Below are 13,862 nucleotides of genomic sequence, written 5' to 3' on the forward strand. Positions count from 1 at the left end.
TATATGATATTTCGGTGAGTGAATGATTTTGGTCAATGTGTATTATATGGGTTTTGTGTATTTTTCTTCTAAAAGTGTGTCAATTTTTTTTTTTGTATCGTAGTGCATATTTGTGAATTAGTTTTGGTTACGTATATACGCTAAAAATTTTTGATATTTTTATTGTGTGCATTAAATGGTTTTGAAAGAAAACATAATTATGGAAGAGAAGTGTATATATAACGTTAGGTCAAGTACAAGTTGAAGATTTGTCCAGTCAAGCCAGCGAATAAATACTTGCCTAGGAGCTTGGTGGCTTATAGATTTAGATGCTCACTAAAGCTTCACTACAGTCAAGACCGACTCAATTGAAGCATTTTTCTGAAGTTAAAAACTAAAACGAAGAGAGGAATCATCTCAGTGGCAAAGCGGCAAAGCCCAAAAAAAAGTACACTATTGAAGTCGAAACCGATATGTTATTTGATTTGGAGCCATGCGTTTATCAAATGGATTATAGGACATTTATATAATATATAATACATAAAATAATACTATATTATATTACATAAAATATATCCACTACCACAATTGTATTTACAACAACCTACACTACTTGAAACCATCATCACCGTCAATAATTATCACTATTACCACCGGTTGTTACCACTAGACTGTCATCGCCTCTACCATTTAGTAAACATGAAAGTATGATATGTAACTTGCAAGGACCGTAGGCCGGTAGTGGCCATGTCTCCGGATCTCTCCAATTTCCCTTTGCGTGCTCCCTCTACTTATCTTTCGGAGTTTGATTAGTTTTCGCTCCAGTTTACCTTTCCATTTAATTTGAGCTTTCAGCAAAAATTTCCTGGTTCATTGATATCCATCAACGAAATAGACCTCTTTGTTTCACTTTTGTCGTTATCTTCCCATTCAGATTGCCCCATTAAGTGAGTGTCCCACGAGAAAAAAGGCACTAGCATTTTATCTTATATATTTATTTTCGTAAATGGAAAAAATAAGTGAGAACTTACTCAGTGCATCATCTAAGAAAGGTTTGGAAGAAGAAATGGACTCTCCTTTCTTTTTCGAGAAAAGGTTTCATCCTTTAATATCATGATTGGGTCCACCAGACCAGATCATGAGTGAAATATCATGATCATCCATAGCGGTTTTAGGATTTAATTTAGGTTTAATGTCATTTGAATATCAATGATAGGATGCTTTTTGGATTGAATGTGGATTCCCTCAAGTTATTTTAACTTCAAGGGTAAGTTAGGGTAACTTTGACCATTAAATTAAAATCAATGCTCAAGATTCATTAATAATTTTTAAATCTTAACCTTTGATTCTAATGCAAAGGTCAAAATCTCTTCAACTTTGCCTCCCAAGTTATCCTACCTTGATAGGATCACTACATTTTTTCTTAAGAATCTAAACTTCCCGTATTTAAAAAAGTCTTGACAATCCTTTAAAGTTGTTTCCAACTTTACTTGTAAAGTTGAAACAACTTAAAATTTGAATTAAAAATTAAAAATCAAGATTATAAGCCTATTATCAGTTATAGTCCTAATCATTAATATTTATTTTTCTGCTTTCTATATGAGTACAGAGATATTTAATACATTTTACTACGTTTTTTTATTTATTCAATGATAGTTATCATTTTTTAAATAAGAAGATTGTTTATTATATTACTAGGCCTAATATCCGTACGATGTATGGTAGATATATAGATTTTATTATAAAAAAATTCGAATATGCCTCATGCATGATGCGTGAGTATGAAATATATTGTGGTTAAAATAAATCGAATCTAAATTATAATAAACAATAATGATAAATATAATATATGTTTAGTTAGAATTTTGAATTTACCTTCAATTTTTAGAACCATATCAAAATCGGATCTTGCAAGCATAGTGGATGATAGCAAATAGCCTTGTGATTTCGAATTATAAACTCAAATTTATTAAGTCTTCATGTTAGTAAATAAGAGTTGAAAAGTTGAGACAAAAAAGAGAGAATTTATTAATGAGAAAACGATAAATTAAATAAAGGTATAATATTTTTTGTATTAATAAGCCAAGAGTTAGAGTTTATATCTAAGTCTAATAAGAAAATTAAATTTATATACAAATATAAAAGCTAATTTAACTAAATTAATGAATTAATATGACACGTGTCGATCAAGTATTACGTCACGTGTCGTTTCAAGAACATGACAATCCTGTTTTAGTTTATTGATAGATGTTTATTTTTTTTAAGTATTTATTATATTATATTTAATAAAAATATATCATAAGAAAGATTTTTATGATTTATAAACTTTTATGTTTTATTAGCCATGCTTTAACATATTTGACGTCTATCACATATTCATAAACTATAATTTTATTGTTTGAATTAATATAATTTAATATTTTTTATATTATCTTAAATTATGAATATCAATATACTATCAGTTATTATTATTTTTTTTATTTATGTTTTGAGTCACTTCCACATAAGTTTAATTTAGTAGCCAATATAAAAATATGACACAAGTATACTAATACTTTAAAACCTTGCCTTATGTTTTCCATAAATGTAAAAAGTAGTTTTCATGGATTAATAAAATAATTTTCCCGTTAAGGTTGGTCACCAAAATTTAACGAACAAATATTCAAATCCAAAACGTTTGACTTAATCTCTTCAAGTTTTGCAAGCAACACATACATGGCTAAGTGATATTAAAAGTTAGCTCAACACCATAACTAACTACATTCTTATTCACCTAAAATGTGCATCATCTAGCTATAAATAAATTCCTTTCCCTTCATTATTTCCTCAACCAGTTTCCATCATCTTAGACCAAGATATAGCAACCTCGTTTAACTTTTGCAACAATAAACATGGCTTTTCAGTATGTAGTTTTGAGCTTGACTGTGGCATTGTGTTCTGTTGTTGCACCAATATACGCTCAAATTAGTACTCCATGTTCGGCTTCGATGATCACAAGCTTTACTCCATGTCTCAACTTTGTAACAAATAGCACCGCCACTGGTAATACTACACCAACGTCTGACTGTTGCAATTCGCTAAAGTCTCTCACGACTAGTGGTACTGATTGCCTATGCCTCATTGTTACTGGAAGCGTACCCTTTCAAATTCCCATCAACAGGAGCCTAGCCATTTCTCTGCCTCGTGCTTGTCGAATGCCTGGTGTTCCCCTGCAATGTAAAGGTACGGATACGTTTGTGTAAAGCTATGGTTATTACGGATAATTAGTTACGATTGTTGATGTTTACATTTCGAAAATGCATTGCAGCTGCTGCCGCCCCTGTTCCTCCACCAGGTAAAGTTCCATTGATTTCATCCTTTAAAAATAGGGATATTTGCATAAAATTGAAAAGCAACATATTTTAAATGAATTCCCAAATTAAAGATTGGACCTAAGAAATTAACAATCATGTAAAACAGAAAACAAACTTCTTGATTCTTATCAAATTATAAATATCAAGTTTTGATTTTTTCCAAATCCAACAATTGTTTTCACGGGTAAAAACCAAAGTTGTTTTCTATGTTAGATAGTAAATGGTCCTTAGCTAGCTTTGAAAAATAATGCAAGTTTTGTATATATTTTATGCAAATATATTTAACCCATGGGTTATTATATTTAACAATAGTTGTTTTCTATGATGCTTATATGCATATTATAGGTCCTGCTACATTAGGGTCAGCCCCATCTCCATCTCCTGGTAGTTCATCTACAGTTCCAAACGCATTGTCACCAGCCTCGTCACCCGAATCAAATACGACACCTGCCATAACACCACCATTGGCTCCTGATTCTGACACAACGCCCGACTTATCACCACCATCTACTGGTGTAGATTCTGGAGTTCCGACCACCAATGCAGGCAGCCGACCCAGTCTAACGCCTTCATCTGCCGCTTCCACTTATGCCTATGCACCATTTATGCTAGCTACTTCCATTATCTTTTCTTTGATTTAATTTTTATTGATTCTGCTTCTTATCATGTGATAACTAATTTATATATTGTGTATCAATTTATTATATATAAGATTATATTTTAGAGGTGTCTATTGTGTATTGCCTATTATTGATTATTTGTATTAAAATTTTGTTGGTAATAAAATTTATAGAGCTTTTTTAGTAATTTCTGTGTACTAAGGCGAGAGCCCGTCATTGATAATCATACATTTGTTTCATGTTGTTGTGACGTTGATGTAATCGAAATATAGATAACAAACCTACCGTTTCAATATATTATTTTGTTGGTTGCAATAAGCAAAAATTCAACTAACTCATCATTTGTTAAGTATCATATTTAGTTATTACCGGTATAAAGGCTCATAGTCACCTAAATTACTTGTGATAACAAACTAATAGCCAGGGGAGGGTGTAGAGTCAATGGTAAATTGACAAGTTTTCCATCACTAAAAAATTGCCATGTGTATAAGCTAATTTTAACCAATAACTAGCCAAATCTTGTCAAACTATACGCTATAGTGTCAATTTTTGTCAATTTGCCAATTTAAGAAACTTATGAAACAAACCCTAAACTTTTATTAAACATAAAAACACAATACAACTAAATAAACATTACATTTGTTTAAATCATAAAACACACAAAGAATACTAAACATCGATATCTAGATCTCCCATATGCTCTAATATCACGACGTAACATGTAATGCGTCTCTTATTTACGTGAGTGAAAGAGAAAACTAGGGTCGGTAACACGAAAATCGTTTGGAGGATCCCTAATGTACACCCGGTGATATCGCATTGTCGTCGTCCTTGAGGATCATGTTATGTAAATTAACACACGCATACATCGTGTTAACGATCTTTTCTTTATTCCTAATCCATGTCGGTCGTTCGATGATAGCTCACTCGTTCTTCAGAAGCCCGAATGCTCGCTCAACGTCTTTTCTCACGGACTCTTAGAGTTTCTTCATTACCTTCTCTTTATGAGCGACCGGGTACGCATATTCCTTCAAAAAAACAAGACCAAGGTAGGTAAATACCATCCCCTATATAGTATCCTCTTTTGTAACGGTGGCCGTTTAGGGAAAACCCGTACTCAGGGGACATCCCATTCTCTTCGGGAATAAACAATGGCGATTGTTTCAACACATTGATGTCATTGTTTGACCCTGCAACACCGACATACGCATGTTAAAACCATAAATCATAAGAAGCAACAACCTCAAGTATGATAGTCGGACATTCATGATCACCCCGGTGGTATTGCCCACGCATACTATGTAACAACCCCTCATCATAGTTGTCAGCGAGGTTGTCGTATGCTAGTCAGTGTTGCAAATATCGGCCATCTCAGCCGATATATCGGTGATATATCGGATATTGGCCCTTCACTAATACGAAAAATGAGTTATCAGGTCCACTTATCGTTTTGGTCAAATTTCAGTCAATCTCGGAACTTATCGGCCATTTCGGTCAACAAAAAAAGTTGACTTTTTTATATAAAAAAAAGGGGGGGGGGGTTAAAATAAGATTTTAGGGTTTTTGGCTTCCATTCTCATTCACTGCTTTCAGCCTCTCACACACCTAACACCCACCTTGCTATTCCCCACCCCGACCTACCTGTGGCTGTGATTTCCGGTAATTCCAGTCGCCGGCGGATCCACCGCTGACCAATCCACCTCCGGCAACAGCTATTTATGCTCCAGTAAGTTTCTTACTTTCTTTTTTTTGTAGTTAATTATTAATTAATTAATTATTAATTAATTAATTATTAATTAAGTTCATCTTCAACAATTCTTTATTTCGAGTTGTAATTAGTTAAGTACTTTCTTTATCCTATATACTTTCTTTATTTTCCTTTTTGTTATAATTTCAAGTTGTAAACTTGTAATTACTTTTTATTACTTCATATTCCAGTTGCAATAAGCCAATAAGTTACTTTTGGAGTGTCTTACTTTTCAATTTGCATTACAAATTGTATATATTGTTAGTATATATATAAATTCCTTTACAATTTAGGGTACCCGATATATCCCCGATATATCCTACTCATCACTTATTGGGGGTCGACCGATAATAAACCGATAACCGATACCTACAACCTTGGTTTCCGTAGCGCGCACGTGCACTTATGAATTGCCACATTCACTGAAGACCGAAACCATGGAAATGATGTAGTGATATCTTCTACGATCTTCAAAAACAACCGCTTCGACATACGATACCTCGTACGGAAAACATCGTTCTCAAACATCGGCTCAGCCACAAAGTACATGGACATCAAACTCTCATGAGCCGTGTGTCGATCTCTCCAAATAAATCTTCATGTGCGTGCAAAAGAAGAAGATGCAGTGTCTTCTTCTAAGGCTGCAAGAGCAACAGAAGCCAAAAATTCAAAGCCGCCAAAAGACGACGACGACGACGAGAAATCGAAACTTCCGATTTCATGGATTATTGCTTCGGGTAGTTGTTCTTCGTCACACATTTTGCCTTATGAAATTTGATTATATGTGATAGTATGTTTGGTGTTTGATAGTATAGTATGATTGTTTGATAGTATGTGATAATAGGTGTATGTATGTTTATATAGAAGTTGGAAAAAAGAATAAGAAAAAAAAGTCACAGCCGCTCCCAACGTTCACTTTACACAATAAAACAAAAAAAAGGTCATGAAATAGCCGATGTACCTTGCCAAAACTAGCCGATTAAACTTGCCAAAAGTAACCGCTACATGTGCTATAGGGTTGCCAATGAGCCGATGCTTTTTGCCGACTACACCCTTGCCCCTAAGTGTGAACAACAACCAATGCAACTAAGCCTGGTCTAGACGTGCCATAACACGAGTTAGTAGCAGCTAAAGAAGTATAAGAGGAGTAACACCGTTATTACAATGTTTTGGGTGAATAGCTCTTAAGGGAGCGTTTTTAGTTGTGAAAAATGTTTTTGAGGTTTTCATTTCTAATTTTCTAGAAAATGAAAAAAAAAATTATATCTTTAGAAAACAATGAAAATTTTGAAAACACATTCAAAACTAGAAAATGGAAAACAGTTTGAGGCTTTCAATAATTTAGAAAATGAAAAATGAAAAGTGGAAAAAAAATGTTTTCTAATTTTCCATTGAAAAGAAATAATCAATGTTTTTTGTTCTCATGGAAAACATTTTTGAAAAAATATAATTGAATGCGTTTTCTGTTTTTCATACATTCTTAGAATACAAAAATGGAAACTAAGGAGTGTTTTCTACAACTAAACGCACCCTAAATATCTTAAGCATTTCCAACGTTTGTTTTAAACCAACCTAAACAAATATATAACTAAACATTAGTAAATAACATAAATAATTCTAATAATGTTTTTAAAAAAACACCTCTTCGATGCACCTGGTGTAGGGATGTGCACGGGTCAAAACCCGGCCCGACCCGCGATCCGCAAGAGCATGAAAACATGACCCGTGACCCGGCCCGTAAAGGTTTGGGTCAGTTTGGACGGGTCACGGGTGGGTCGCGGGTTTCCTTCACAATTTTTTGGTTTTTGCCTTCACCCGCTCTAACCCGGCCCGACCCGACCCATCCAACTCGTGACCCGCGAATGCACTAAAAACGTGATCCGTGACCCAACCCGTTAGGCGGGTCGGTTCCGGGTCAGGTGCAGGTCAGCAAGTCTTTTGCTCATCCCTATCTGGTTTACGTAAGAGGCATGATATCATTATTCTTATAGATATGTGTCGTAACAAAATGTTAGGAACTAACATATAAACCCTATTCCACTCTTTCTAATGCGCGACCACGACTAATCTTTTTTTCTACCTGATTTTGACCTAATTTCCATCAAATCATGATCGTAATAGCTCAGCCTTACCACAAGTCGTTGACCAAACTTCCATCGCCGTCATTGTTGCCGCGGCGGGCACCATCCATATTCACCCGTAGTGGTTGTAGGATTTAATTTTGGGTTTAAATATCTTTTAACTATTAACGAAGAAGACTATGCTTTTTTAGATTATAAGAGAGTTGGATTCCTAAGACTAGTGGCATGGGCGGGTATTAGGCTAGGCAAGTAAGGCATAAGCTTAGGGCTCAAAATTATAAGGAGCCAAAAATTGTTGTAAGGTAAGTCCAACTGATGTAACAAACACTTACTTCTTTTGTATGTATACATCTATGCAAGTAATGCAGCTTATATTTTTTCAAAACTCGACAGATACATCTTTTTGTATATATATATATATATATATATATATTTTATATTTATCGTTTTATATCATATTTTATTTTAAGTCATTGTAACTCTTTCGGTTCATCATAATTCATCGCATAACTTTTATGACTTATGTTTTTCTTAAATGGGATAAGTATCCTGGAATGTAACAAACTTTGAACGAATGTCTATAGTAGGAAATAACTAAAGTTTTGTGTATTGTATGTAAACAACTTAAAAAAATGTTTATTGTATGTAAGAAAACATATGTGGCAACCATATAGAGGTGCCACTTGTCTGATTTTAATTGGTTGAATATATTTTCTTACATATAATAAACATTATTTTCGAGTTGTTTACATACAATACACACAACTTTAGTTATTTCCTACTATAGACATTCGTTCAAAGTTTGTTACATTACAAGATACTTATCCCTTTTTAAAATGTCTAACTTTTCAAAACAGCAAAGACATGTATATCTTTTTTTTTTAACAGCAAAGATTATTAGACTTAACGGAATTGCCCTTTCATTGTCCCTTAGAGATCGACCACCTAACCAACACAGTCAATCCAAGTGCATGACTGACGGTGGAAGTCTCACTACCATTCTAGTTGTTCGACCGACAGGTATGAAAACTAAACTTTCAAACTTTCTGACTTTTATCCCTTTATGACCGGTCCTCATCCCGCGTTTAATGATTGGGACTTGTTGTTCCTGTTGTAACTTTTATGACTATCAATTAGGGGTGAGCAAAAACCGAACCGAAAACCGCAAAAACCATGAAAACCAAAAAAACCGAATCGAAAAAACCAAAAACCGAAAAAACGAAAAACCATTGGTTTTGGTTTTCTAAAAACCGAAAGTTGTGGTTCAGTTTTGGTTTCTAATGAAAAACTGAACCATAAAAACAGAACCGAACCAAAAATATATTTTTTTTACTTTATTTTAAATTTATATCATTTTATTATTAATTTTTGATAAATATGTTATTATATTTGCATTTTTAAGTGTATATAATAATATCATTTATATTTTTTAAGTGAAAATACGCAACAAAATTAATTTGTTTTAATAAATGTATAATTAAACAATGCGTAAAAGATTTAAATAGTTATATATAAAATTTGTTTGAAGCTTTTTTTTGTGAAAATGTGAATTATATTAAAATTCAAATATGTACACATTTACAAATAAATGCATTCTCGGACAGCCCCAAGAATCATCAAACAAATTCAACAGCCACATTCTAATCTATACAAAGAAACAACAGGAAAATACAAAATAAAAATCCCATCAGTGATACAAGACTGAAACCACATTGACCAATTCACAAAACAAACAACATCTTATATACAAGAAACATCTCCCTCTTCTGCTCTAACAATAACTATCCTGCAAAGTAGACCCCGTATCTATGCACAATATATCCAGCCAATTTCAAAAAAACAGATCAGCACCAACTCAAACAATTCAAAAAACTAATTCACCCAGAAAGACTCAACCAGATTAGTGTTAGAAAGGGACCAAGAAGTGTCATCTTTCACCACTCTCTATTCCCAATCGCATACACTAATCCAGCTAATATACACTTCACAAAACCACAATACAGAATGACCACACCACTAGATGGCAAACAAACTATTCTTTCTCCAGCAAAGGTCCCATTTATCAGCCATAATTATCATATTTCTGGATTTCTTTACTTTTAAAGCCAACATCTTTAACCTAACATTATACTTAATGTTCTTGCATAGTTCATCCCCATTTCTTTCTCTCTTCTTGAACAATCTATAATTCCTTTCTTGCCAAATATAGTAAACAGATGCAGCAAGAACCAGCTTACTCACAACCATTCTTATATTATTCTGCACTTTCTTTTCTACAATTTCCTGAACAAAATTATCCATTCTATAACTCACATTCTATAAATTAGTTATTTTCCTCATGCAATCCCAAATTTCTATAGTGTAAGGACACTGAAAAAATAGATGCTCATGACTATCAGGACCTACCTGACAAAAAGTGCAAAAAAGAGTACCATTAGACTGCCATTTTTCCATTCTATCTTGTGTCATCAATCTACCCTAGATAGCTAACCATAAAATGAAAGCATGCCTAGGCACCATCTGGTTAAACCACACCACTTTACACCATCCAACACTTGGATTATCAATCCTGAGATCCTCCCAGGCCTGCTTTGTACTAAAATCCATTAATAGATTCTTATTTGTAAACCATTGGACTTTATCCTTTTTATCATCCTGCCAACTTGGCATATCAATCTTGCCAATATTAGGGAAATTAATCATCCACTCACTTGGCCAGTTCCACTTTCCTTCATTAAACATATAAGCCACTTTCATATTATCCTCCAATCTAGCATAATAAATTGTCCTTCTAGTTATATACTCACAAAGAGGACCCTTCTCACACCATTTGTCATACCATATAGAGATATGTTTCCATTTCCAATCACATATCTAACATGGTTCTTAATCATATCTCTGACTTCAATCATGGTCTTCCAACCCCAACTATCACCCTTATCAACATCAACACTCCATATACTTTTACCTTTTAATCTCACAGTATTCACCCAATTAGCCTACAAAGAATCCTTATTCGCCAAAATTTTCCAAAACGGCCTAATTAGCAATACCTCATTCCATTTCTTCAAATCCTTTAAACCTAAACCACCCTGATCTTTAGGTTTACAAACATTTTTCCAAGCCACTTTTGCTTTTCCTTTGATAGAATCACTAGCATTCCAAAGAAATCTCTTGAACAGCTGCTCAATTTCTTTTATCACAGATGCGGGAAGCATATAAACAGAGGCCTAATATTTTTGCATAGAAGCTAAGACTGAAACAATTAGCTGTAATCTCCCAGCATATGATAGTGTTTTATTCCTCCAACACTCAATCTTACTTCTAACCTTATCTACCAACACCTTACAATCCTTAACTCCTAGTTTCTTTGCTAAAAGAGGCACACCGAAATACTTGACAGGAAGTTTACCACATTTTAAAGGTAAAATATTAATAAGCTCCTGCTTATCCTTTTCCTTTATAGTTCCAAAGAAAATGGTACTCTTTCCTAAATTAGGAATTAATCCAGAAACTGCAAAGAACTCATCCAAGCTTTTCTTAACTACCCTCACAGACTCCATATTACCTTTACAAAGCACTAACAAGTCATTTGCAAAACACATATGTGACAGCTTAAGTTCTTTGCATCCAAAATGATAACCAAACTCTGTAGATTCCTCAATATTCTTGGCCATTATTAGATTAAAGACCTCCATTACCAAAGTGAACAAATAAGGAGATATAGGATCTCCTTGTCTTAGACCCCTTCCACCCTTGAAATAGCCATGTGTCTCCCCATTAATTCATATAGAAAACTTTGTAGAAGACACACAGGTCATAATCCAGTGCACCATCCTCTTTTTAAACCCAAACTTCATCAAAATTTTCTCCAAAAAACTCCAACTCACAATATCATATGCCTTTTGGATGTCAATTTGCATAGCACATCTTTTTGGGCCAGTCTTCCTGTTGTAACCTCTCAATAGCTCTTGTGCAATTAAAATATTATTTTGAATATGCCTACCAGGCACAAAAGCACTTAGATTTACATGAACTATTTTACCCAATACATTCTGAATTCTCCGAGTCAGTATCTTACTTATACACTTATACACCACATTGCAACAAGCAATAGGTCTAAAATCTGAGACTTTATTAGGAGTAGCCATCTTGGGAATCAAAGTTATCAATGTTGCATTTACCTCTCCAAGAAATTTTCCATTAATAAAGAATTCTTTTACAGCATTACAAACATCTTTACCAATCTCACCCCATGCCTTCTTAAAAAATCCAGAAGTATATCCATCTGGTCCAGATGCCTTATTACTATCAATATCAAATATGGCTTCCTTAACCTCCTCATCAGAAACATCTCTTATCATATCACCAGCATCTTCCTCATTTAACACTCTCCTAAACAATCCCTCCATTAAAGGTGCTACACAATCAGATTTTCCAAGAAAATTCTGGAAATGCTTCACAAATTGTTTAGCCACTTCATATCTGTTCCCATACTCATCACAAATAGATTCAACTCTGCATTTGTTCCTTCTAGATTTTAGCATGCTATGAAAAAAGGCAGTATTTCTATCACCCTCCTTAAGCCAAGTTACCCCCACTTTCTGCTGTAATAACCTCATTTCATCACTAGCAACTACAACATAATCATTTAAAGTCTTAACAACATCCTGTTTTAACTTCTCATTATGGGGATCAACATCACAGGCTGCTTGATCTCTCATCAGTTTCTCCTTTAAAAACTTAGTATTATCAAAAACATTCCCCTTATTCCAACTTATTCTTTTTAGAGGCTGTTTTAACCTCTTTAAATTCTTTACTAATCTATACATATGACATCCAACAGTCTTATCATCCCACTCATCCTTAACCACCTTCATAAACTCAGGTTTCTCAGTGATGAAATTAGAAAACCTAAAGGATCTACTTTTCCTAGAACAGTCATCTTTAATATTCATAATTGCAGGATTGTGATCAGAAATAAGGAAAGGAAGAAACATACCATGAGCCTTTTGATATTTCCTAACAAAATCCTCATTAACCATGATCTGTCCAACTTCTTCAGCACATTGCACTTTTTACTCTTCAAAGACTTTGTCCAAGTATAGTAAAAACCACTACTCCCAATATCATCCACTTCTAACAAATTAACAGCATTCTGAAACTCACTCATATCATTAGTAATACCAGAGCCACCAGCAGAGTGCTCATCAACACTTAAAGTAACATTGAAATCCCCCCTTAAAACCCAAGGCCTGTTACCCACAATCATCTTATGTTTACCAAGTTCCTTCCAAAGCTCCCTTCTCTCTACACCATTATTACTGGCATAAACAATACTACAATAGAACTTAATATTGCTATTCATAACCTCAATAACACACAACAATGATTGACTGGTCATGCCAATTACCATCACTTTCACACAGTTAGAATTCCAACCCAACATTATTCTGCAGGAATTTGGGCTATTTTGTACATTAGACATCCACTCCCAGTTCTTAAAGACTTTATTCCCAATCCTGTTCACATTACGGGTTTTTAAATGTGTTTCCAACAAAGAACAGACATGCACCTTTTCATTTCTGATTAACTTAACAACTTCATTCTGTTTCAATTCAGTGCTCATTCCCCTTATATTCCAACTAACAATTTTGAAATCCATTGAAGTAAGAAATCCAGTAATACTCAATTAAATAACTGAGTATCACCCCCTCTCATCTCATCAACAACCAAGTTCTTGATGGCTTCATTTTCACTATCAATCATATCCTCTTCTTCAGTATTCTCCACTTCCTTATACACATTCTCCCATTTATCTTTAAAAAATTTAATCATCTTCCCAGACCTGTCTTTTGTTATCTCCATAGAAGGTTGTTCTTTCCTCCTAATATAGCTCTCCACAATCATTCTCTCTCCATAATCAATATCAGCATACTGCTCACTATCCTCACCTTCTTCAGATAAAACTGCATATTTGTTAATATTCTGTTCAACTGCAGTTTTATTCCTCCCAATAACCTGTTTTCTCACTCCCTTACTTTGCCAAATCTTCCTACTATGAGCACCTTGATTATTTTTA

The 13,862-nt window shown here is 33.9% G+C and overlaps 2 protein-coding genes across 2 annotated transcripts; one reads left to right on the top strand and one right to left on the bottom strand.

The window, feature by feature from the left end:
* The first annotated feature begins 2,823 nt into the window (after positions 1 to 2,823).
* Positions 2,824 to 4,050, top strand: LOC122602290 (non-specific lipid transfer protein GPI-anchored 20). The gene is made up of 3 exons (XM_043774995.1): positions 2,824 to 3,201; positions 3,287 to 3,313; positions 3,678 to 4,050. Exons 1-3 carry the CDS (start codon positions 2,871 to 2,873, stop codon positions 3,971 to 3,973), a joined length of 654 nt encoding a protein of 217 aa, XP_043630930.1. The 5' UTR covers positions 2,824 to 2,870; the 3' UTR covers positions 3,974 to 4,050.
* Positions 4,051 to 9,796: 5,746 nt separating this feature from the next.
* LOC122601171 lies at positions 9,797 to 11,457 on the bottom strand. The gene is made up of 5 exons (XM_043773938.1): positions 11,110 to 11,457; positions 10,834 to 11,010; positions 10,620 to 10,779; positions 10,298 to 10,509; positions 9,797 to 10,063 (listed from the first exon to the last, which is right to left on the bottom strand). The coding sequence occupies exons 1-5, from the start codon at positions 11,455 to 11,457 to the stop codon at positions 9,797 to 9,799; spliced, it is 1,164 nt and encodes a 387-aa protein (XP_043629873.1).
* Between the last annotated feature and the right edge of the window lie 2,405 nt (positions 11,458 to 13,862).

This window comes from Erigeron canadensis, chromosome 5 (genome assembly GCF_010389155.1).
Source record: "Erigeron canadensis isolate Cc75 chromosome 5, C_canadensis_v1, whole genome shotgun sequence".
In the NCBI taxonomy this organism is placed as follows: domain Eukaryota; kingdom Viridiplantae; phylum Streptophyta; class Magnoliopsida; order Asterales; family Asteraceae; genus Erigeron; species Erigeron canadensis.